We start from the raw sequence: 22861 nt of genomic DNA, 5'->3' as shown, positions 1-22861 counted from the left end.
AAAATTTTTATAATCAAATTGTTATAAATAAATGTTCATATATATAAACACAATTTTTAAATTCTTAACACTAAATGATTTCTAAATAAAATTAAATAAAATGAAATCACCGTATTGTTGAAAATCGTTCTTTATCATATTCAATTCCATTGGTGTTTGCATGCACCCACCTAAATGCATCGGGATCCGATTGTTCATGTGTATATGGACCACCACTAGTTCCATGAGCAGAATGATGACCACCAGCAGCAGCAGCTGCTGCTGCGGCTACAGCGGTATTCATAATCATATGAAATTCCTTACTTGATGCAGCACCAGCGCTTGCATTTGCTGCATCCAACAATGGATGATACGAAGGATGTGCATTAGGTGGAGGTAATGATGTATGCTGAAAGTGATGAATATTATGGTGTTGCGGGGTTTGGTGTGATGATTGCGTAGAATGTGAATGTAAAGTTTGCTGCATTTGTTGTTGTGAGGTTGGTGAAGGACTACTAAGATCGATGTGTGGCGTATGTGGTGAAGACGAGGAGGTAGCAGTTGGTGTTGTAGCACTAGAAGAATTATGATGCAATATTTGCGGTCCTGGGCTAACAACATTTAATGATTCAGTTGAAGAGCTTAAGCGACGATTTTCGTCATTCGATTTCGAGCCAGCAGAGTCTTCGTGATCACTGACACCAGAATCATCTTTCAAAGCATCTTGTGCTTCTAATGATTTACGATGCATGCCTGTGAGTTAAATTTTGAATAAATGTCAGCTTAAATTTTAAAAATATATTATTTAAAAGTTTTAAAGTACTTAATTAAATGTAGAACATTAACTCTAAAATATGTGAACATTTGACTTCTTGAATTCTACACGTTTTAAATCTACACTTACGTTGACATTACTAAAAGGAATAATTTTGTTCAAACATATGTCAACAATAACTCTTTTATCTTTTCATATTACTCTTACTAATTCTTCTCATATTCCTTTTTTATTAAATTTTTTTCTTTGTTGACTTAAGTCCATTAATCTAATTTATTTGTTTTATTAAAATTCTATTGACGGCAGTTAATTTGGTACGCATTGCTCTGACTTAATCCGCTTTAAGCCACTTAAAATTAACAAACCCATAGTAGAGTCAGAGAGGTTGCTATTATTGAAAAATTAATTTGCTTGTAACACCCAAACTATTTTATGATAAGGACTGTACAAAGAGCTCATCATCATCTATGACAATAATACTGACAACAACAACAACAACGACAAGGACAACAACAACACTAATGGTGTATACTGAGAAATCCATAAAATTCCATTTGATCGGTTTGTTGTATCTGAGTCAGAGTGAAGCATTTTTCTATTTTGCATTTATTAAACGATTATTAACAACAAAAGAATGCGGAGGGTATAAATAATAGTACCGCACAAGTAAAAGATATAAAAATCGTTTATCTTCTTCCCTTCCGAGCAGCGGACAATAATATTATTTGCACCCCTCGTTCGTATCTGTACGTGTAGCTGCAAATCCACAAAGTCATTTCTGTACAAGTTCCTTTGTGGTTGGCAAGAGTTTTATGGGTTACGTTGGGTTTGAGTTCGTCTTTCACTTTTACTGAGGGTGTAGATACTCGTACTTTTCTAAATAGCTCCTCTTTTTTGATTATTAGAGTTATACAACATATGACTTGGAAAGTAGTTAGCTATGGAATAAGTCATGTACTTCAAATATGTTCACAATTATTTCCTCTTAACTTTTCTAACTTTGGTTTTTGGAAATGATTGTCTCGTAATTTTTTTCTATTGAATATACTCTTAATACTTTAATATTATAATATGTAATATATTAGTAATACTAATTAGAAATTATTTCAAATAATTTAAATAAATTTGGTGATACTTTTATTGCATTTACTTTTGTTCTCCATACCTAGAAGCCACGGTGCCACTGAATCGTTATCTTTGGCTGATTTGATTATAGTTTCCGGTAGTGGCAATGAATGTCGCACCATAGCACCATAAAGACCATATTCTGCCATAATCGTACTGCGTCCCCAGCATTTTTCAGTTTTACGCCATTTAGCCCGACGATTTTGAAACCAAACCTAAAAATATAATAAATATTTATTTGAAAATTAAAAAAATTTAAAAAGATTGTTAATTTTAATGTAAAAAAATTAACTTTATTTTAAGGCTTTTTTACGGACTATTATAATTATTATTATTATTCTCATAAAAAAGAAATAGTATACTGCGATGTAAAAGGTCTATTTTGTTCCCTATTCGGATTAGAGTGTTTCTCCAAGTCCGATTTCTTTTATGAAAGATAGTATAGAGCCTATCTTTTCTAGTCTCGAATCCTTATGATCCATGAAATACACTCCTAGATATTTCTTCCGCTTGTCCATCTGTACCGGATACTTCCCTAGCAAATGGTATGCAGTTTCTCTCTCTCTTCTCTGAGGTATCTGCAGTCTAAGTTGGATTGGATATGTGACTTTGTTAGGTGATTATTCAATCTACAATGACCGGTTAGTAATCCTGTAATAATTCTTAGGTTATATCTGTTTGTTCTATGCAGTCCTTGAAGCGTTTTAGGTTGTACGTCCCTAAAAGTATTTTAGAATGCTGTAGTCTTGATTGTCCTTCCCAATAGAGTTATCTCTTCATTCACAAGAAGGGATAGAGTTCTTTAAGCTATTAGGTCAATTTTATTTTTATTTAAATAAACATAAAAAACATTGGTTTTATTTAACTATACATTTTATATAAATTTCGATGGTTATCTTCTGTGCCTGAAGAGGCAAAAAGCTTATTTATCAAATAAAAAAAATGTTTTTTAATTTGTGTGGTGTCCACGAAAAAAATACTGTTTCCAAACTTGTCCAGGTATTTAAGTTTATCAAAATTTAAGTATCAGAAGTCTTATCGATTTTAAGGATATTAAATTATAGGTTAGTTTGAAAGGTTTGTTAGTTAGCACCGAATGTCGAACTAAGTTGACCGATGTGTTCTTTTCTGGTTAATTGGTTAATTGTAAAGAATCATCGTACGAAAATGTTTATTATTTAATTCCATTTTTTCTTAGAGACATAATTTAGAATCGATGACAAAAACGCAATAAGAGCGCGTAAATTAAAACATCGTAATGATATTTATGCTAAAAAATCTCAAACTTTTAAACAGAAATGTTAAAATTCATCTGAGAATACTGTCTACGCGCCAGACTTAATAGGCGGCCTACATAGTCCCTTTAGGGCCATATTATACAAAGAGTCATGGTCATGAAAAATGTTATTATTATAGTTTTAATGTAAATTAAAAAAGAGAAAGTGAGAAAAATTTTATTTCACTATTAGTCACGATGTCAAGACTTTCTGTGTTTTGTTACGGTGATAAAAACAGTTTTACTCAGTGATATTTGCTCAGAATTTTTAGTTTTTAGGAGCAAATATCTGTATTCACATACGTAAGGTTATCTTTACGTTATCTTTACCTTATTTCTGCAATAAGGTTATCTTTTAAATTTATGGACAACCTAAAAAAATATTAAAGTAGTAGTAATTGTAGAAATTCCCAATTGAGATTTGACGCTCTGCATTATATGTCTTCATGGTCATGAGTAGAAGGAGCCCAAAACTGGCTTGAGCATTCGTCAATTCACTGTCGGCATTATATTACCCTTATATATATATAACATTAGAAGTCCATTCAAATGTTCTGGTTTTTTGATTAATTTTTTTTAAACTTTTTGTAAAATCAAATTATTATTATTATTATATATAACAACATTTCACATTATAATATTTTTACTACTTTAATACAAGTGGTTGTTTTATTTTTTTTCAAGAATAAAACTGTAAACCCCACTCTTTATCAGTGAATAAATCATTTAATTTTTTTTTATTGTTTTTATTTGGAATTCAGGAATTCATAAAAAAACGACTAAGAAACATAATAGCAAATAATAAACACATTTTGCATATAAGTGACCAAATTAGATTATCTTCCAAAACATTTAACCGATTTGTTTGTTGAATGCTAAAAGTTAATCACATGACCGAACAGTAACAAGAGATATAAAAATAGTACATATATATAATATGTAAATTTGTATGTATATGCATATAAAACATTTTTTATACCACAATAGCATAAAAAATTAAACATACTTGTTTAGAACTATTTTTACTATCAACTCACACTCGAACTGAAGGCCAACAAAAGTATGCAATACTCAATAAAAGGATTTAACAATATTTGCAAAGGAAAAATCCATTCCAGTCAATTCATCCCTTGATTCCCTTTAATGCAGACACCCCACTTCACAGTAATCATCATACAAACTGAGGAAGGACGAAAGAATACCGCAAACGAATGCAGACAGTCGTGTTGGAGTCATGTCAAAAACCAGCAAAAGACGTAGTAGATGAAGTCAACATTTTTCTGGTCCATCAAATCGTTTAGTTCTGCTATTAGTTTCAAAAAAGGGCACTCATGTCCTTGTAGTATTTGAGATTACCCAGACAAACAAATGCGAAAGAAAATAAAAAATTATGCGAAAATATTTATAAATGCCGCCACGCAGCGCTGTGATATTTTTCGAATCCTTTACTGCTAAGTGAAATTTCAGTATGGGAAATCGCTGCGAATACTTTAAGGTTAAGTAAGTGTGAAGTCGACTAAGAGTGGAGTGTAAAGTGTAGAGTATACAACGAACTGCCATTTACAACGTTGGACAGACAAATCAGTCGCTTAACACAGCCTAGTCGAGAATGGTATCGGAGTAGAGCTATTCCCTAGCTTCTTAGCGAAATTTGCATAATTTGTTAAATATGTATATATATACACAAGTATATTACCATTTTATTCATACCAACTTCACATTATTCCATACCTACAACTTTGATGGTCGCCGTCTATATTTTCAGAAGTTGATAAATTTGCATTCAGAGTTTAGTGGAAGTCTGGATTTATGCTTTGAATTCGCACGTGTAGCTATGGGAAAGGATGGACAGAATTTTGGATTTTTGTGAAATATTAGTTATTTCATTAATGTTATTTATTGTAAAATGAATGATTGTAAATTATTAAAATTATTTGTTATTTTATTAGCAAAAATATTTATGAATCCTTATCAATGAAAAGAAAGTGTAATGCTATTAAGTAAATAAAAGTAAAAGTAAGTAATATTAGGTTTTAGTTTCATTAAACAAAGATAATAACGTTCAGTAAAACAAATATTTATATATTTTGATATGTATTGTATAAAGTATACAGTCATACGTCAAGTCCCAATATATTATAATATACTTTAATTTTTGTAAAAAATAAATTAAATAAGTGTTTGTATTCACATATATTTTATATTATTTAGAGTAATACAAAACAAAAGAAAGCGATAAAAAACAAATAAATACAGTTAATAAAAAGAAGATTCTAATACTACAAATAATAATCTGTATAATAATACAGATAATAATACTATATAATATTAACTATAGATAATAATAATACAGCGTATATTCTTCTATTGTGCTTCAACTTCGGGAAGTGTACCCACAGTCCGAGAAACGACAAAAATTGTATATTAGAGGAAACTAAAATCGAAAAAACATGCATTTCAAAAACCCTAATATGTGTAAAATCGTTTTGAAATGGATACTAAAGATCTTTATCAGAGTCACATAGAGTCTAACAAATATGTAATCGAGCATACAAGATACAGTGCTCCCAGAATGGATATTCTATTGTTATTATCATCTATAATCGCTGCTAACATATCGGTAGTTTTATACTATGTGGATATTATATATTGTTCACTACGATTTTCTTAAAATTTCAGTTAGTAAGTAATTATATATTTAAAAATTTTGAAAGAAGGCATTAGCTTTAGAAATTTTATGCAGTTGGTGTGCAAAACTTTTAACAACAATTTTTCTACTCATCCTTCACTTTTTCTCTCAGCACATCTATTACTGTCATACTCTATTTTTCTCTTCTCACTCTCATCTTTTTTCTTAAAACAGGATGAATTCATTAAATATTAGTTTAAATTTCAAATTAAAATATTATAAAAAACAAAATTATTTGTATATTTAAAAGAATTGTTCTCTCCATCGTTTACTTTTACTTTCTCATTCAGCACATTTTTTTCTGTTTTACTATTTTTCCTTCTTCTCTCTCTCCCTTTTCTCTTCTAGCAATGATATAGTATAAACTTTATTGAATTCTTCAATAAATTCTCAGAGACATATACATCATCAATACTATCACTCAAACTTTAATCTCATCATAATAATTCATGTTAAAGAGGAATACAGTCGAAATTTTATTTATATCTGGCAATTCTTTTTTACTTTACAAACAATTTAAAATTGACATGTCAGTGTATTTATTAATAATTGAAAAAATAAAATTCTTTGTAGGCGAAGGATTAAAAGCAATGGAAAATCTTATCAAAATAATAAATATGTTCTATTTTACAAGGAAATAATTTTGAAATACAAGTTTTGACAACGGTCCACGTAAAGGTCGTCCAAGAATAATATCAATACCAGAAATCTTCGTAAAAATACAAAATTTAGCTATAAAAGATTTTTCCACAATTTTTTTGGGAAAAAAGTCTCAAAAAAATAGTTGCGAAAGATAGTCGATTGATGGACAGAGATTTAGTAGTAGTACTAGGTGTTTCATTAGGTTCTGCGACATCAAAAAAGTAGTAGAAACTATAAAAATTAGTAACGATGTCGTCCACAGCAATATAAACACCAGAAACTCTCATAAAAATATAAAAAATGTTTCTGGTAGATCATCGTCTGTCAGATCGAAAATTAACTGACAGAGATTTAGTAGAAGTTCTAGGTATTTTACAATGTACAATGACTTCCAAAAACTCTATCAGCAGCCGAAATCTTCATTAAAATACAAAATATGGCTGTGGAAGATCGTTGATTAACTAAAAGATATATACTTCATATATGTATATGTTAGAAGATTTAGATCTTTTTTGAGCAGACAGTAATATTTTATTTCAAGTTTTTAGCTTTTTTTTGTAATACTATCAAATAATGTTAAAAATAAATGAAATAATTAAGATAAAAATTTTTATTTTTAACCAATTGCTTGATTTATATTCTTATATCTTATACAGAAGAAAGAATATATAAATCATGTAACAAATAAATCCTCTACAAGCAGAATAGTATTGAAATTTAACAATTAAAAATAAAAATATGATTAATTAATTCAATTATTCTACAGCGGTTTATGATTTCGTTCCAATAAAAACACAATAAGTGAATTTGTTACTAAAACTTTCACAATAAAGTAACAAAACTCCAAAAAAATGTGCGAGCATAAAAGTCAAGTACGGCTTTGGGTCAGTTGGTTAAGGTGCGCTGACTCTGAGCTTCAAATTTGGCAGGGCACGATTTCAATACCTGGTACTTGCAGTCTCAAAAAATTATTTACGAATAATTAAATACAAAAATTATATCCAAGACCATTGATGATGGGTATTTGGCAATACTCCAAACAGCTGCATGGTCAGACAAAATTTCAATTAATTGAAATAATATATATGGTAAATAATTTTTCTTGTTGTAGTGTACTACTGTTCGAAAAACCTCTTTATTCTTATTTATATAAAATAAATGAACTGTATAATTAAAGAGATAAGGAGATTCAGTATCGGTAAATTGAGAGAATATGGATGTTGATTGATTATCTTATATCATAATTACTGAAACATTGTATTTGAAAAATTTGATGTTATTTTATGGTCATAATTGAATTCCAATAATTATAATATTAATATGTAAAGAAAATATTTCGAAAATATTTTAAATATTCACTCTTAACTGAGGCAAATATCATTGTTATTCTATGTTGTATTATAATTTGAATAATAATTTAACTTAATACAAAATTTGCATTAAACTTGTGTTATTATTTTGCAATGAAAGTAATTGCAATAATTATAATGAAGCACAAGATGCAAGCTTTTATGAGATACATTAATTCGAAATAGCAATTTAGTAAGCTTGAAATTAAATTAATATCGGTTTGTTATTTCATCAACAACATCAAGAGCAATAACAATAATAAAGGCAGCAAACAACGCTGAACATTGCTGACAACATAAGCATAATAATCACATCATATGCATGTGCACAAATACAGGATCAAGTTTGCTTTACTGTTGTTAAGTAAGGCTCCTACTCCTAATACATTGCCTCAGAAATCATTAACAAAAACAACATAAATGCTAGCAGCAATATCAAATACGAACACGAATACAACAGCAACAGCAACAGCAACATGAATATCAGCAGATACGACAACGGCAGTAGCAACGACTACAACAACAGTCAGTTTATATATATTAACGTTGGTATTACTAGCAGGAATGAGCGTAGTAATAGAAACAGTAGCGGACTTTGCAGCGGTAGTCTAAAGTGTATAGTGTTTTTCCTTCACTCTTAAGACGAATCAAAGTATTAATTAAATAACGTTAATTTGAGTAAATAAACAACTTAAAACCCTTAACGAGACCTATATGTGCTACAACTAGAAAAGTTTTCGTCGAAAATCCTGCACTGTCAATTGTCAAAACAGCACTGCCATTGTGAAGTCGTCAACATGATAATTTAATCAACTCTCATTGAATTATATCATTTTGTAATTTGTTTTGTTACCTCTTGCCTCTTGGCTCCTGTCAGTCTCTACTTTATGAAAAATTAAAATGAATTAAAAATAAAAAAAAAAAGAAAACTATGGAGAGAAATTTAAATAGGCGCAATCGATTAATAACTCTGGAGTAAAAATATTGTGCAAATTTGCACCGGAAGTGCTCCTCCTTATTTGTGCAGGTGCTACAGTCATTCGCCTGTGCAATATTCAATTAAATAGGTCTTTACATACTGGTTACGTGTGTGTCTGTGCTTGAGTGTGTAGATCGAACTGTTTGGATTGATGTAAGTGCATTTTCATTTACACCGGAACTTCAACTAATTGCGGTTGCCGTGTAGCATCCCATAACTGGTAGGTGCACTTTATTAATAGCTGTCGGTAAATGATGCAATTGAAGTTGAAACCATATTTCAAGGATATTGAAAGGATATAAAATAATATACGAGTACATAATATTTCTGATACAAATGTTAAACGCAATGAACTGCAGTTAAATGGTACTATATTACTGAGTGCAAGCTCGAGATGTTTACTGATTAATACTTTTTTCTTTTTAAATGAAATTAATTAAGCTATTCTATAAGATTCCATCCTGAATTCTGTTATACATTAAGAAGAATATAATGAGTGTTGAAACTTATTATTCTGTGTTTATTTGTATTAAGTAAAATAATTTGGAATAAATCATTTAATGAGTATTATATGAGGGAAAGTTATGATAATCAGTTAAAGCATAAATAAATATGTCTTTAATTATAAATTCATTACATTTATGTAAAGAATTAAATAGGATTTATTTTAATTAAATTAAAATATAATATTTTTATTATATGTAGGATTTATATATTACATTTATAAAACCCATAACGAACATTTAAAAGGATATGTAGGGAGATTGAAGAAAAAATCGTATCTGTTCAAGTTAGTTAGTTTAGTTAGTTGTGGTGGAGGGAGGACAAGTCCTCCTCAATTAGCTAAAAAGCCGTTTCGAATCCACAAAAACCTAGTAATAGTGGGTAGTAGGGAGAAGGTTAGACTAGAACCAGCCAGAAGTATTTACAAATGCAAGAAACTGGCTTATGCTTATGCTGATGCTGGAGTTAACGCCGAGTAAATTAAAGAATGGGGCCCCCCAGTTCTGGCCAGACCTGGACAAATACACATCAAGTGTTTTGGTGTCATTTCTTCGAGAGCTGATAGACGCGCACTGCAAGAGATACTACAGGGTAGGCCAAGTCTAGCTCCATGCAGTCCTATGGACCAGTGTTCTATGAAGACACAAATTAACCTAGATACCTCTGATTTGCTTTTGCGAATTAAGTCAGAGGTTCTAGTCCTTGTTATCCTAGAGAGGCAGAAATCAGGAGCTTTCTAATCAGGAGACATCAAGATTGATAATGGACTGCCATGCAAAACTCATTATTCTTTGTCAAAAAATTCAGATATGGTTTTTTTAAATATGGATCTTGGTGGAACTTGTGGCAAAAAATTGCAGACAAACTCACCAGAAAATGGTGAAAAATGCAGAAGATGCCTTCGCTGCTTGTGGACCGGAAATCATTCTGTGGACTTGAACGATGTAATATATTTACTTACATTTATTTTTACTTTTCCTTTTATATTTACTATTTTAGTTTATTTTACTTCTACATGTACTTGTTATGCATATGGATGCTGACTAACTGATAAACGACTAAGCAAAGCAGTACACAATAAAACAGTGTTGCTTTGTGAACTTTTCGGGAATCCATGTAATAAGTACTCTACAGAAGATGTGACTCTTTCTAACCTATTTCTCATCCTGGGAGTACCTGGGAGGGGTACTCGTACTTTTTACAATTCTATCAAAATCAACATTATTAATATTAGTTGTTGCCATACAAAAAATATCTTATTTTTAATGTAATGACTTTCGGTACTGGATACAAGTTTTTTAAACCAGTTATTCGAAGAAATATATACCAAACTCTTTGTCAATTAAGTAAATTAACGCGTAGTGTAATAAATTATTTAAAACGTTTTAATTTATTTATATGAGAAATCATAAAAAAAATAATTTAATGTTACCAAAATATAACAAACAAAAAATTGGTTTAGACACATATCGCGGGCCGTACAATTATTAGTTGCGGGCCATATGTTGCCCGAGGGTCGTGTTTTGCTCTGGTCTACACTATTACCTGACAAAACTGAGAACTTGCTCTATGCACTTACATATTAAACGTATTGTGTGTTTAGTAACCCCCTGCAAAGAAGGGGTTAGAATTTTCCTGCGGTTATGATTGCCAGTCGTAAAAGGCGACTAAAATCCCAGTGCTAATCTGGCACTAGTGTTATGGAGTGCAAATGGTAGTAAGTTCAGTTTACACTTGCGAAGCCTGACCAGAGGTGAAATTCTGGAACTACAGGCTGTCAGTTGGCTCGCACCTTCTGCTGTTCTGACCATATGAGGTTGGATTCGTAGTGGCTGTGGTTAATACCCAAACTTACGCGAGAAGAATGTTCAGGTATTTGTTTATAATTCATTCGGCGTGGTATTGCGTATTCATACCGGGTACTACAGCCCATATTGTAGCAGAGATTTTACGTAGGTCTCGCACCTAAACAAGATGGAAGATTTGACTAACACACTTATCTTCATTGGTACCGGCGGAATTTGAAGGCAGTTCCAATAGGGCGTTTATTGGCGCATTATCTTGATATATTGTGTTTTTGAACACATGTCACGTTAAATAACAGAAAGGATTCCTGTGTGTTTAGTAGTCTTCATAATCTCTAGCTCACATTATAGAGATGAAAGCACAATATTTAAATGATAAATGTATTTTTACATATACTCTGTAGTCATAACTACAAATATAATATTATATTTAGAATAATCATAAAATTACTTCAACAGTATTAATACAGAATTTTCTTTTATAATTGAGTATTTGTTAATGTATAATTAAATTTATTAAATAGAGTGATAATTCTAGAAAAAGTACCCTTCATTCAATAATTGCATTACATTAAGTACTTCATATTCATAACTCAGCAGTGATAAAAATGAAAGGAGACTAAATCAATATGAAATACTAAAACCAAATAGAAACAAATTTAAATCAATTTTCAATTTCACGCTGTCATAAAATTTAATTGAAACGACGACAAAACAAAGTGAACAAAATGAATTTATGAAACCAGCAACGCGACTTACACTCCACAGCAATTTGCACTTAATAAACTCCACAACGAGCATAGATGAAGGCTTGATGGCTCTACTGAAAACATGGTTCTGTCTCATACCAACCACGCCCACTAAAACCGTTTTATGTTTTTATCAAAGAATTTTTGAGTATGTTTATTAATAAAAACAAAAAAGAAGAAAAAAGTCAATTTTCCATAGAACAAAATTGTCTGAACTATACATACTCTTACTCGTAGTACACTCAGAGTATCTACTCGTATATATCTCTAACTGTAATCAATAGATGCAAATAAACATGTTGATAATCATCATCAACCTCAACAAGAACATATAATCCATACTCATGTGATGACACTATAACGATTATGATGATGTTGATGTTTTATTGAAAAATATGCCGTATGAAAATGTCAATTGAAAATTGCAAAGTGCAAATATGCAAAGCATAAAAGCTGCAGCCGCAATTGGTATCTGGAATTGGACAAGGTAAGAGATTGTAGAGTATCTACAGTATGCATAAATACATTTTACTTTAATGTAAAGAGATTCATGGAATATTCAATATATATTTACATATATATAACTTGCTGTTGTTTTTGTTGTTTTATTACATATTCACCAAGCAAGTGACTATATGTGTATACTGTATATTGTATGGGTATATATTTATTAATAACAAAAGCCGCACTTATCGCATAAAGTTGATAAAATTGATGAAGTAAACCAATAATAAAAGCCATATATCTATCTGCACCTGTTCAGTACAGTAGTACGAGTATCGAGAGTTGTAAGCAATTGTAGATGCATAACAGAGTACGCAACAAAGAGCTCAAGTCGAGACATCAGATACAAAAATGCATTTTCAATTTTGCAATTTGTAAATTGCACAGTAGAAGTGCGCAAATATTTGTTGCAAATTGATAAATTTCTGCCAATGCACTCTAGGAGTACGGCTTGAAATCTATTGAGTGCTTTTTCGTACAATATTTGCAGCGCAGTGCAGTGCAGTGCAGTGTAACGCAGTGTTTCTGTAAACTGCATTGAAATACTGTCAAAGTTATTGTGGCTATTGTTGTTGTAGTTGCTGTTGGTGCACTCAAAATATTTGATTGGTTACCAATATTTTAATTATGGCGCACGGATATGGATACTTGCAAGCACTTACACACCACAAATGCATGCATTCGAACAAAAAGTAGCTTTCGTCTTTGTGCATTCAATCATGATGCATTCACATTTATTAACAACCATACTTCCATATATTTATACTTTCAGTTATACAATAAATATGAATGAATATTATAAGCTCTATGGGTAGTGGGTAGTGAGAAATAAAGAAGTAAAATTGTCAACTGGAAATAAATTGAAGAGTTAAGTTAATACAAAATTCTGTTTAAAAGTTTAAATAGTTGATATTCATTAACATATGTAGTATAAAATATTAAGAGAGGATATAGTTTTATTTATCAAATCATATCATATAGAGACGTATTGTATAGCTCAATCAACATTAAAGCCAATTGAGGATTAATATAAAAGAATAGGCCATCTGTCAGCTCTTCTAAAAACAAAAATAGCATTCTTGAATTGAATAAGGAAAATTGAATGTTTGCTACTCTCTGCACTAAACGGCGTTACCATTCCTTTAAGTACTGAAGTTAACTATCTGTGTATAATGTTGGATAGCAAACTTCTCTAGTCACAACGTTAGAAGTATATAACATCTCGAGCACTTAACTTCTTTTGCAGTTGCCAAGGCGTTTTTGACCAAACGTGTGAACATTCCCCAAAAACTACTTTGAGGATCTATACTGCAATAGTTAAGCCCACAAAATCGTATACATCTCTCAAATTTTAAAGAACTGTTTTTTCGGGGTATATAGGAGCTTTCCGCAGCATTTTAGGATCTATCCTAGATATCCCCTTTTGATAAATTTATTTTGTAAATATATTGTATGGTCAGCCAATTTTCAATAAATTAATAAAAATGTTATTGTTTTTTCATTACTGTTCAAAGCCTTCTAACCCCTCTATCTACATATATGTATGTGATAATGGTGTAAACTAATCATAAAAGGGGTACCTGGATGTTTCTCTTTGCATCTTTGAAAAGGTGTCAAGGTGAAGTTTATCGCAAATACATTTGGATGATTATATTAAAATGCATTTCTTTTCTATATTATTCTTCTTTATATATTATTTAAAAAAATTAAATTTTATGCTGACCATACACCTGTTTCGAGTATTGGCAAGTACCCAACATCAGTACTCATGGAACTATTTCTTGTATTTAATTATTCGTCAAAAATTTTTTTAAACTGCAAGTACCAATGTACTTTTTTGTAATTTTAAACGTTTCTATCTTAATAATTCGGACTTGGAGCTCTTTGTGTAGTTCTTTGCAATATACCAGAGCACTTTTGCAATGATACGGAAATAATTTCTTTACAAAAAATTATAAACTGCATATTTTTACAATACGACTACCTACATGTATTAATTGCAATTTAAATATTCTTTGATTTACTTGTCAAAAAGGAAAAATAAATTACTTAAAAATTTGAAAACTTTTGTAGGTTATTATTTTTTTTAGTTGAGCAGTGTGTTTCAATTTGTTTCCTAGTCGTTTCTGGACCAAATCCGTTTAAAAGTAAGTACCAAGTTGTTATTAATCTATTGTATTTCATTTATTTGAATCGAATATTTAATATTTTTTATCTAAAACTTTCTTACAAAGATAAGTATAAGTAGATGTGTATAATAATCAAATCATTGGCTTTAAGGTATCAATCAGTCTGTATTGCAAATAACTTTTAATAAAATTACTCCCACTTTACCGCAAATGTTAAATAAAATTAAGTAAAACCAAATAATCACTAAGCATGACCAAGTCAATGCTGCCAAATGCTTTGGTTTTTAGGGTGGAGGCGCAATCGACAGAATCAGGATATCAATTTGCTGATTGAAAATTTATTACAAAACAACAAAATGTGTTGTTACTGGCTTAGGAAAATAAAATAAAATGTTTCCTTTTGTAAAGTGTTCCATAGAATAGCGCATCCTTACAAGGATAAGGTATCAGAGTAGGTATTTTTTGCTTTTAATTCGTTTTTAAAAACTTGTAATAATGGAGACAATTACTTTTGATACATTAATGTCCATTTTAAAATTGTACCAATAGATTTATGTTGCAAATAGATCGGTACGTTACTTTGACAATGGTAACTCCCATTTTCGAACATTAAGGAATTGGAAAGTTCCAATTGTAGTATAGTTTCTTTTTCTTTTTCGTATAAATTGGGGAAAAGGAATTTTTCAAATAATTGTAGTTGGAAGAGGTGGTAATATTTCAATTTTAAGAAAAAAAATTTAAAAACTGAAATGTCAAAGATGTTTACTATGTTAAATAACATATTCAATGGTTTGAACATGGGCGTACCGAAAGCGTGGCATATGAATCGAAGTAATATTTTATAAAAGTACATAATAAAAATACAACATATAAGGTCTTGCCCCATTCTCCATCACTTAATGTGATATATTGATAGCATAGTTTTAGAATTTTGTATTTGTAGTCAGTTGGGTGCAGCTTTGCAATTTGATAGCCTTTCTGGATTATACAAAGAGAGATTTCTTAACATGTGGCTCCTCTCTGAGCCACTTACTGGTTACGTCCATTAATTTAATAAAAATTATTGTACGTAAAGTCTAAGATTATTAAATTAGCAGATAAACTAAACTTTATGAGCCCATTGTTGTGTCATAAATTTTAAAAAATTTAAAACCAACATAGTTTTTAAAGGGAACTCTTCAACTAACTAAAATCTTTTAGAAATAATACATTCTATTATATATTGATAACCACCCATTTTCACAGGAAAAAGTAGTTTTAACAAATTTAGGATGTATGGTATTGTATAACTCCTATTAATATTCATTTATGAAGTATAATCAAGTTGCTTTGAAAATAAATTGAATAAATTTATATCAAATTATTTTATAACTTAATTCTTTTTTTTCATTTAGTTGCTTTCACAATATTAAATTGTTAAGTAAATATTTTTTGAGAAGTTTTACAAATTTGAATTGAACTGCAGTTCGAAAATATTATTTTGCTGTGGAATATATAAAATTATCCGTGAGTCTGTAAAAGTGAATTAATAGACAAAATATTGAGAGATATTGCATACGTACATTACAATATCACGGCTAAAACATGGATTCATTTAATGTGCCCAAAAAAGTGAATAGACATGTTCTGTTAGCAATGCAATTCCTATTATCTGGTAAGCCAAGTGGAACTCCGTTGAAAGATACTGACATAATTAGTAGAGTCCGTTATCAAATGAGAAGACTACTCCCTGTTCCGCAACTTTCGATCGTGGTAATGAAGTCATTAAAAAACATGGAAAAGTTGTGTATTGTGTCTCAAGAACAGGAGAATTACTATATATACAATTGTAGTCCCAAAGCCACTTTGACTCAAGCTTTATCGGGCCCAAGACGTAAGTCGAAAAAGGATGATATAAATCCAGTACAACAAAGAAAAATTATGCGTAAATTGAATAAAGGTAGCGAACACAAAGCAGATGAAAACAAGCAAGTAGCACGTGGTGGAAAGAAGAAGATACAACCTCCTAAAACACCAAAGCCCGTGTCAAAAAAATCGTCTTCTGAACTACACTTAAGCGAAGCATCAAATAACACCTCAACGGTGGATGTAAGTAAACTGAAATAATTTTAAAAAATGTTTATAAATTTTTTTCAATTTTATAGTTGGCAGAATACTTATCATCGGATTGGATCAAGGACTCTATTTCTAATATTCGAATGGAGCATAGTGAGTTTAACTCGTCTGGGTTCTATCAAGAAAACATGGATAATATAGAGAATTCGATTATAATTTCTGAAAAGCGCTTCAAGCGCGGCCAGAAGACAAAGAAAAATCGCGCTAAAACTGGTCGAAAGAATAAGAAGAAACTGAAATCGAGAAAAATAACACATGGTCAAGGTATAGCTTTAGCTTCATCTGGTGAATTGGCACAGATACCAGATGGTATTAAGCGCCTGGCAAGTCCTCGTATTTTAAGGAAAACACCACCTCTCTCATTGAAAGCAGCAGCTAATAGCATTTATCATAAAAAGCGTGTTCCATATGAAGAGGTAAAACCTGATTATAAAAAGATTGATTATGAAATTCATGTTCCAGATGAAGAGGTAGTAATTTCTGAACAGTCTGAATCGGCAGGTGCAAGCAAAATTACGTCTACACTTTCGTCTTTAAAAATACAAGAGTGTTCAACAAGTGAATTTCAAATAACTAGTTCATTGATTGTACATGCATCTAGTGAAATGTCAGCTGAAAACCGTTTTAATGCTGAATTGTTGAATATAATTAATCAACCACATTCTTCAGACAGAAATGAAGAAGAAAAAAAAGAACAAGGAGCCAATGGAGCATTTCCTGGAAAAACATCATCACCATTAAATGGCAATGTAGAAAAATCTAAGGAAAATGAATTGAATAACTCATTTCCTGATCAAGAATAAAAATGTAAAATGCATAAAAATCAGAACAAAAACAAAATACAATGCAGCAAAATATTATAGATCCACTTTATTTTAGAAAAAAAATTGATATTTTTAATAATATATGTTTTAGAGAAAAAATTTCAATATATTTCTAAATTAAATTTATTAAAATGTTAGAAATATCATTTATTTGTGTATATTCTGAAGATATTCATAAAGCAATAAAAAGAAATTGCTAACTTAATCAACTTTACATATAGTACAATTGAGTATTTATTCTTTTAATTAAAAAAGACGGGTTGATCCGAATGTGATTCTTCGAATTAAATCTAACTTTTTGAAAAATGAATAGTTAATTGAAGCGACACCTGTTGATTGATAGTTATGGGACTGGAAAGTATTGGCAGCGGAGGGCTTTAACTTTTAGAATAGATTTATTACAATTTAATAAAAATATAATAATAAAATTATTAACAAAATTAAAATGACGTTAAGACTACAAAGTAATCTAATACAATTAACGTTGATAATAACAAATTATAGGAAAGATAGATTCAGGCTGAGGTCCTATGCTCCACTTAGGGGAGGACAGCAGAAAGTGAGTAAGTAGATTCAGGCTAGATTAAATATTGCCAATATTAAGATAAGAATATTGTAAATGAGATTTGAATATTGAATTTCAATCAGAAACATGCAAATGGATTCGATGTTAGTTGGTATCAAAGTAGGCCAAGTCAGACAATGGGAAGGGATATTAAAACCAAAATGACTTGGTATTTAATTGGAAAAGAAGCGATAGATATTACGGATATGAAGAGGTGAGATAGGACCATTGAAAAAGCAGCAGGCTTCGCGAGGGCTGTTTGAAAGTAGATGTTTGTGGAATGCGAGCATGTGCAATACTTAGATTTGATTTGGAATACAGTTTTAAATTTTTGGAGATGCACCAGAAAAGTACAACTTTGTGTCATTGAACGACACTTCTCAAAGTTGTTTATTAATTAAAAAAAAGAAAAAAGAAAAAACGACAGCACAGTTTTCCCTTTCGGCGGAATTTGTTAAAATTTTTTTTTAATCTACTGTTTTGATGCTGTGTGATTTTGAGAATTGTCAAGTAATTAAAAAAAGCTCTTGTTAATCCAAAAAATGGTAGCTATGACTTTTTCTACCGGCTGTACAGTCTTCACCAACCAATTTCATTTACCTTCAACCGTGATGAGTCCACTATTCGGATCAAATTTGGTTCCAATGTAACAACAACTTAGTATCTTAATTCATTATTTCACCCATTTTTATTAATTTTAGTACAATTACAATACCCATATAGCTGCGACTTAAACTTAAGTCATTTTAACTGATAATTTTTCAAATTTTGTAAATGAATTCTTATTATTTAATCTTCGTATTAAATATATTTAAGTTTGGATTTATTTGTTCTAATTCCTTTTTTATAATAGATATTATATAGCTTTCATATTCCTGTACTTTCTATATTATAACGATTAGTATTGTTTTTCAACAAAATTTAATAAAATTAATTAATTAATTTAATAAACATGCCATAATAAATGACTTGTAATAAATGATTAATGATAAAATTTGCTCTTAATCTCTAAAGTAAGGTTATTTAAACGTCCTATACGAGAAGTACGATAGACGTCTTTACCTACTGAAATAAATGACAAAACACAAAAAATAATTAACAAAAACAAATTAAACTGAAACCGAAAAAAAGATAACAAATTACTTTTGTAAACAGCGAATAATTTCAAGTTCAATCAGAATAACATTAACAAAATAACAAGCTAAAATTGGGAAACAACATTTCCTCCTGTCCTTCCCCTCTTCGAATCTATGAATGATGTTTAGAAGGGTGTTAAATTGTTTGTTTGTTTATCTGCAAGTGCTTGTATTCGCAGTTTAGCGTATGAAGTTTGAGTGGCAAATTGTTACAATTTACAGGGTTAATAAGTAATAAATGAATAATAATACTACAAAGCAACAACAACAACAACAACAACAACAATGAATGAAAAATAAGTATGTAAAAAAAAGCAAAGGAAGCATTAAAAAAAACTGTATGGCAAGTGCAAAATACATGTTGAACGCGTGTCAACACTGCAGGTTGCTTTCTAGTTAAATCCTTATTACAGATCGTCTGTACAGCATCCTTAGCTTGTGGTGCCAGTCTGACCAACTCACTACGGCCAACCGCTAAGACGCGTGTGAATTATAACAATTTGGGTGCATCAAGAGTTGCTGGTAGTGTTTCTCCACAATGTGCTCATCCCTTACAGTTTCATTTGATTTTATTTGAAAATGCGTATGCTTTGGCATTATCCCTGAAATTTATTTATCTCATTTGTAAGAATTTCTTTGTCTTGTGTACTAATAATTCTGACTAGTATTTCACTCTTGGGAATTTACTTCAACTATTATTAATGTTAGTTATACATTTAAATCCTTTACAAAGTTTTTCACATTGTAGCATTTAAGGATTTTCTCACATTTTTATTCAATTTATGTCTTTTTCAGTAATTTTGATTTATATTTGTTGGCATTCAAATCCTTGAACGTATGTTTACGGCTGGAATTATTTAATCATATTTTTTTTGGTTCTTATAGAATTATTCTAAATGAGTTTAACAATTGCTTGCAAGTGACTTTATTGGCACACGTCTATGGCAGAGTTTGTGTGAAATTTAAGGTCTCAATGGAATTGAAGTTATAATTATATATCGACTTTATGTACTAAAGATCTTTTAATGGAAAATGTGACTATAGTCTATATACTAGGCTATCATCTATTCACTTCTCAGAAGATAGTTATTGTGTTTCTTTTAACGACATGATATGAATGACTTATAACATGACATGAATTTATAAAAATTTTTAAGCATACTTCGCTAACAATAGACATTTCTCTGTATCCTCTGTAAATATTTATTATAGGTCTAGGTATTATTACTAAGCTAGGAAAACTATACATCACGATTAAGATGGTTTGTGTTGTTAAAAGCAATTATAACAGTTCTGTTAACCAATAATTAGTGTTTTAGTAAACCTAAGCTCATTTTTTGGTTTTTATTTATTCTGTACGATGTATAGAGCAATGATTGTATTCCCAATATGGACAAGTCTGCTCCTGCTAAGTTCTGCACAATATAACATAATCTATAAAATCTCATCAACAAAACATCTTAATACCGTGTAGCAGTATTTATTATTTTTTATTTGCAATTTGCTTGAGAGAAATTGGTTAAAATATTTACAGTAAAATATTTCAAATAATATAAAATAAATAACCTGAAACAATATTATATTCCGACTTTTTAAGAAACTAAAATGAATTCATAAAAAAATTTCCTTTAAAATTATAAATGGACAATAATAAATGTGTTTGATGATTGTATTAATTCAAGCAAAAAAATTAGTGTTTCTGATTTCAATAAAAATGAGATAAATTCACTTTATCCAAAATAGACAAAAGAGTCGATGGTGTTATATTTTCATACATATAAATTGATTCTTAGCACCTCTCTACCGAATTAGTGCCATGTCTCTGATACACAAATGATGGCCATTCACTATACAGCAAAATGGGTCCTATGCAACAAGATAGCCAATGCATATATCGAATATTTTGGGACAAACAAGATGTTAACAAACCCTTAATGTTACTTCTTTAATACAGGGCTTCTCAACTCACAATGTTACCTGGACTCAGGGAACTGCTTGAGCTAAAGCAAGCGATACCTTCTCGAATATTGGTATCCCACTTGCAATGACTAAACTTGCAATTAATCAAAAACATCTAAGTATAGCTAAAAAACTTAGCAAATGAAAATTCTATCAGATCTCCAGATCTACAAATTCTAAACTGGACAAGAAACGTGCTAGTTAATCACCTCAGTACTAAGGTAGAGGTGCTGACACGACATTATGTACGAGGAAATTATGCTATGTGACTTGGTCTACCACCTTATAATCACTTTGTTATGTGTAGGACTTTAAAGAAGAGAACGAATTTAAGAGGAATTTTATAAATTAAAAATCTATAATTGCTAAAAGGGGCCTCTCTTCTTCCCAAACTCACTCAACTGTCATCTTTTCAATTTCACTGGAATGGGAGAGCCGAGCTTATAATGTTGTATATACGCTGACCACTGCAGTCCGTTTGGGGGTCGTTATGGTCTGCGGTATCATTGTGTGAAGTGGAAATGCGTAACTGTTTTATGTCATGCAATGTGATACCATTTATATTAAGAGTGTTTAAGACAGAAATTTCATGATATGCCAGGAAATTTATAGAATTACGAACCATTTCAAATTCATCTGTTTATGCAAGGCAATTTGTCACAATATTTTTCTAAAATAATTTATAGAACCAATTAGTTATGATTGTAAGTAAAAATATAGCAGATTCGCTAGACAAGAAAATATCAATTCTGTGCTAACTGAAGTTATGTACAATTTAGCAATTTCGGTAAAGTAAGTCTTACTTAATTTAGTATTAGAACTTAGGTCACGATTGTGAAATCGGTTTCAAGATATCAATTGATCAAAGTTTGGATATTTTCATTTTGTTTTGTCCTTGAAAAATTAATTTATGATATTTTCTTACTAATGATACAAAACTTTTTAAGAAATTCAATATGATTTTTACTCACAATAATTTGAGAAGTTGGTACTTCATATATTCATATGAAAATTTTCAAGAGCAATTGAAATGGTTCTCTTAAAAATATTAAAATATGGTTAGTACTATGTACTTACCAATTGAGTAATGAACATTAATAATGATTTGCTAGAAAATTTATTAAGTTATTTTTTAATTCTCATGATTCTAAGATTTTTTTTTTCTTTCAAATGTGCAATTCAGTGAAAGTCACGAACTAATAATCTCATTATTAAAGTATTAACAATTGAACAATTGAATGAATGAATTTCTGCCTGAACACTTGCCTACTTCAAGCATCCATCCAACTACCCCAACAGCCAATAGTCTACAGTAATAATCCAGACTCAGCTTCTTCTACTAATACCCCCCTCCACCTCTCATACAATTATGAGAAACATTTACGTGTTAATAAGGTTCAATGCTAAAAGTGAAATGAAAATTCTTCGGATTTTTGCATGCAATGGCATAGAAAAATTTTTATGGGTTTGTAGCGTCAACAAGAAATGTGAATTAGTCAATTAAACGCTGAAGCATTTGAAAATTTTGGAAATTTCTGACAATGCGAATAAGCTGGCATTTAGCATGCAGGGCACAAAGAACTTATAAGAACTTGTAGAAAAGAGAATACACGGAAAAGAGAAGTGAAGTGAAATTGTTTGGTAAGTATGAAAAATATACAAACTTTATAACTTAATTAAAATGTAAGTGGCTGTCCTAGATATATTGGGCATACGCCCACTTAATAAACACCGCACATAATGGACATTATTACCTG

At 30.3% G+C, this 22861-nt stretch overlaps 2 protein-coding genes across 2 annotated transcripts in view; one reads left to right on the top strand and one right to left on the bottom strand.

Moving 5' to 3' along the window:
* Window positions 1–22861, bottom strand: part of LOC119666688 (homeobox protein aristaless-like) — an 86107-nt gene that overhangs the window by 3208 nt on the left and 60038 nt on the right. The window contains exons 4-5 of the mRNA XM_038075970.1: window positions 1905–2094; window positions 111–732 (exon numbers count right to left, since the gene is read on the bottom strand). Of these exons, the coding sequence (XP_037931898.1) occupies window positions 111–732; window positions 1905–2094 (812 nt within the window). The remainder of the gene's footprint in view (window positions 1–110; window positions 733–1904; window positions 2095–22861) is intronic.
* On the top strand, window positions 14459–17484 carry LOC119670060. The gene is made up of 3 exons (XM_038080166.1): window positions 14459–14523; window positions 15900–16593; window positions 16650–17484. Exons 2-3 carry the CDS (start codon window positions 16090–16092, stop codon window positions 17421–17423), a joined length of 1278 nt encoding a protein of 425 aa, XP_037936094.1. The 5' UTR covers window positions 14459–14523; window positions 15900–16089; the 3' UTR covers window positions 17424–17484.

The sequence above is a fragment of the Teleopsis dalmanni genome, chromosome 1, assembly GCF_002237135.1.
Source record: "Teleopsis dalmanni isolate 2A chromosome 1, ASM223713v2, whole genome shotgun sequence".
Taxonomy (NCBI): domain Eukaryota; kingdom Metazoa; phylum Arthropoda; class Insecta; order Diptera; family Diopsidae; genus Teleopsis; species Teleopsis dalmanni.
This window is presented reverse-complemented; position numbering and strand designations above follow the sequence as displayed.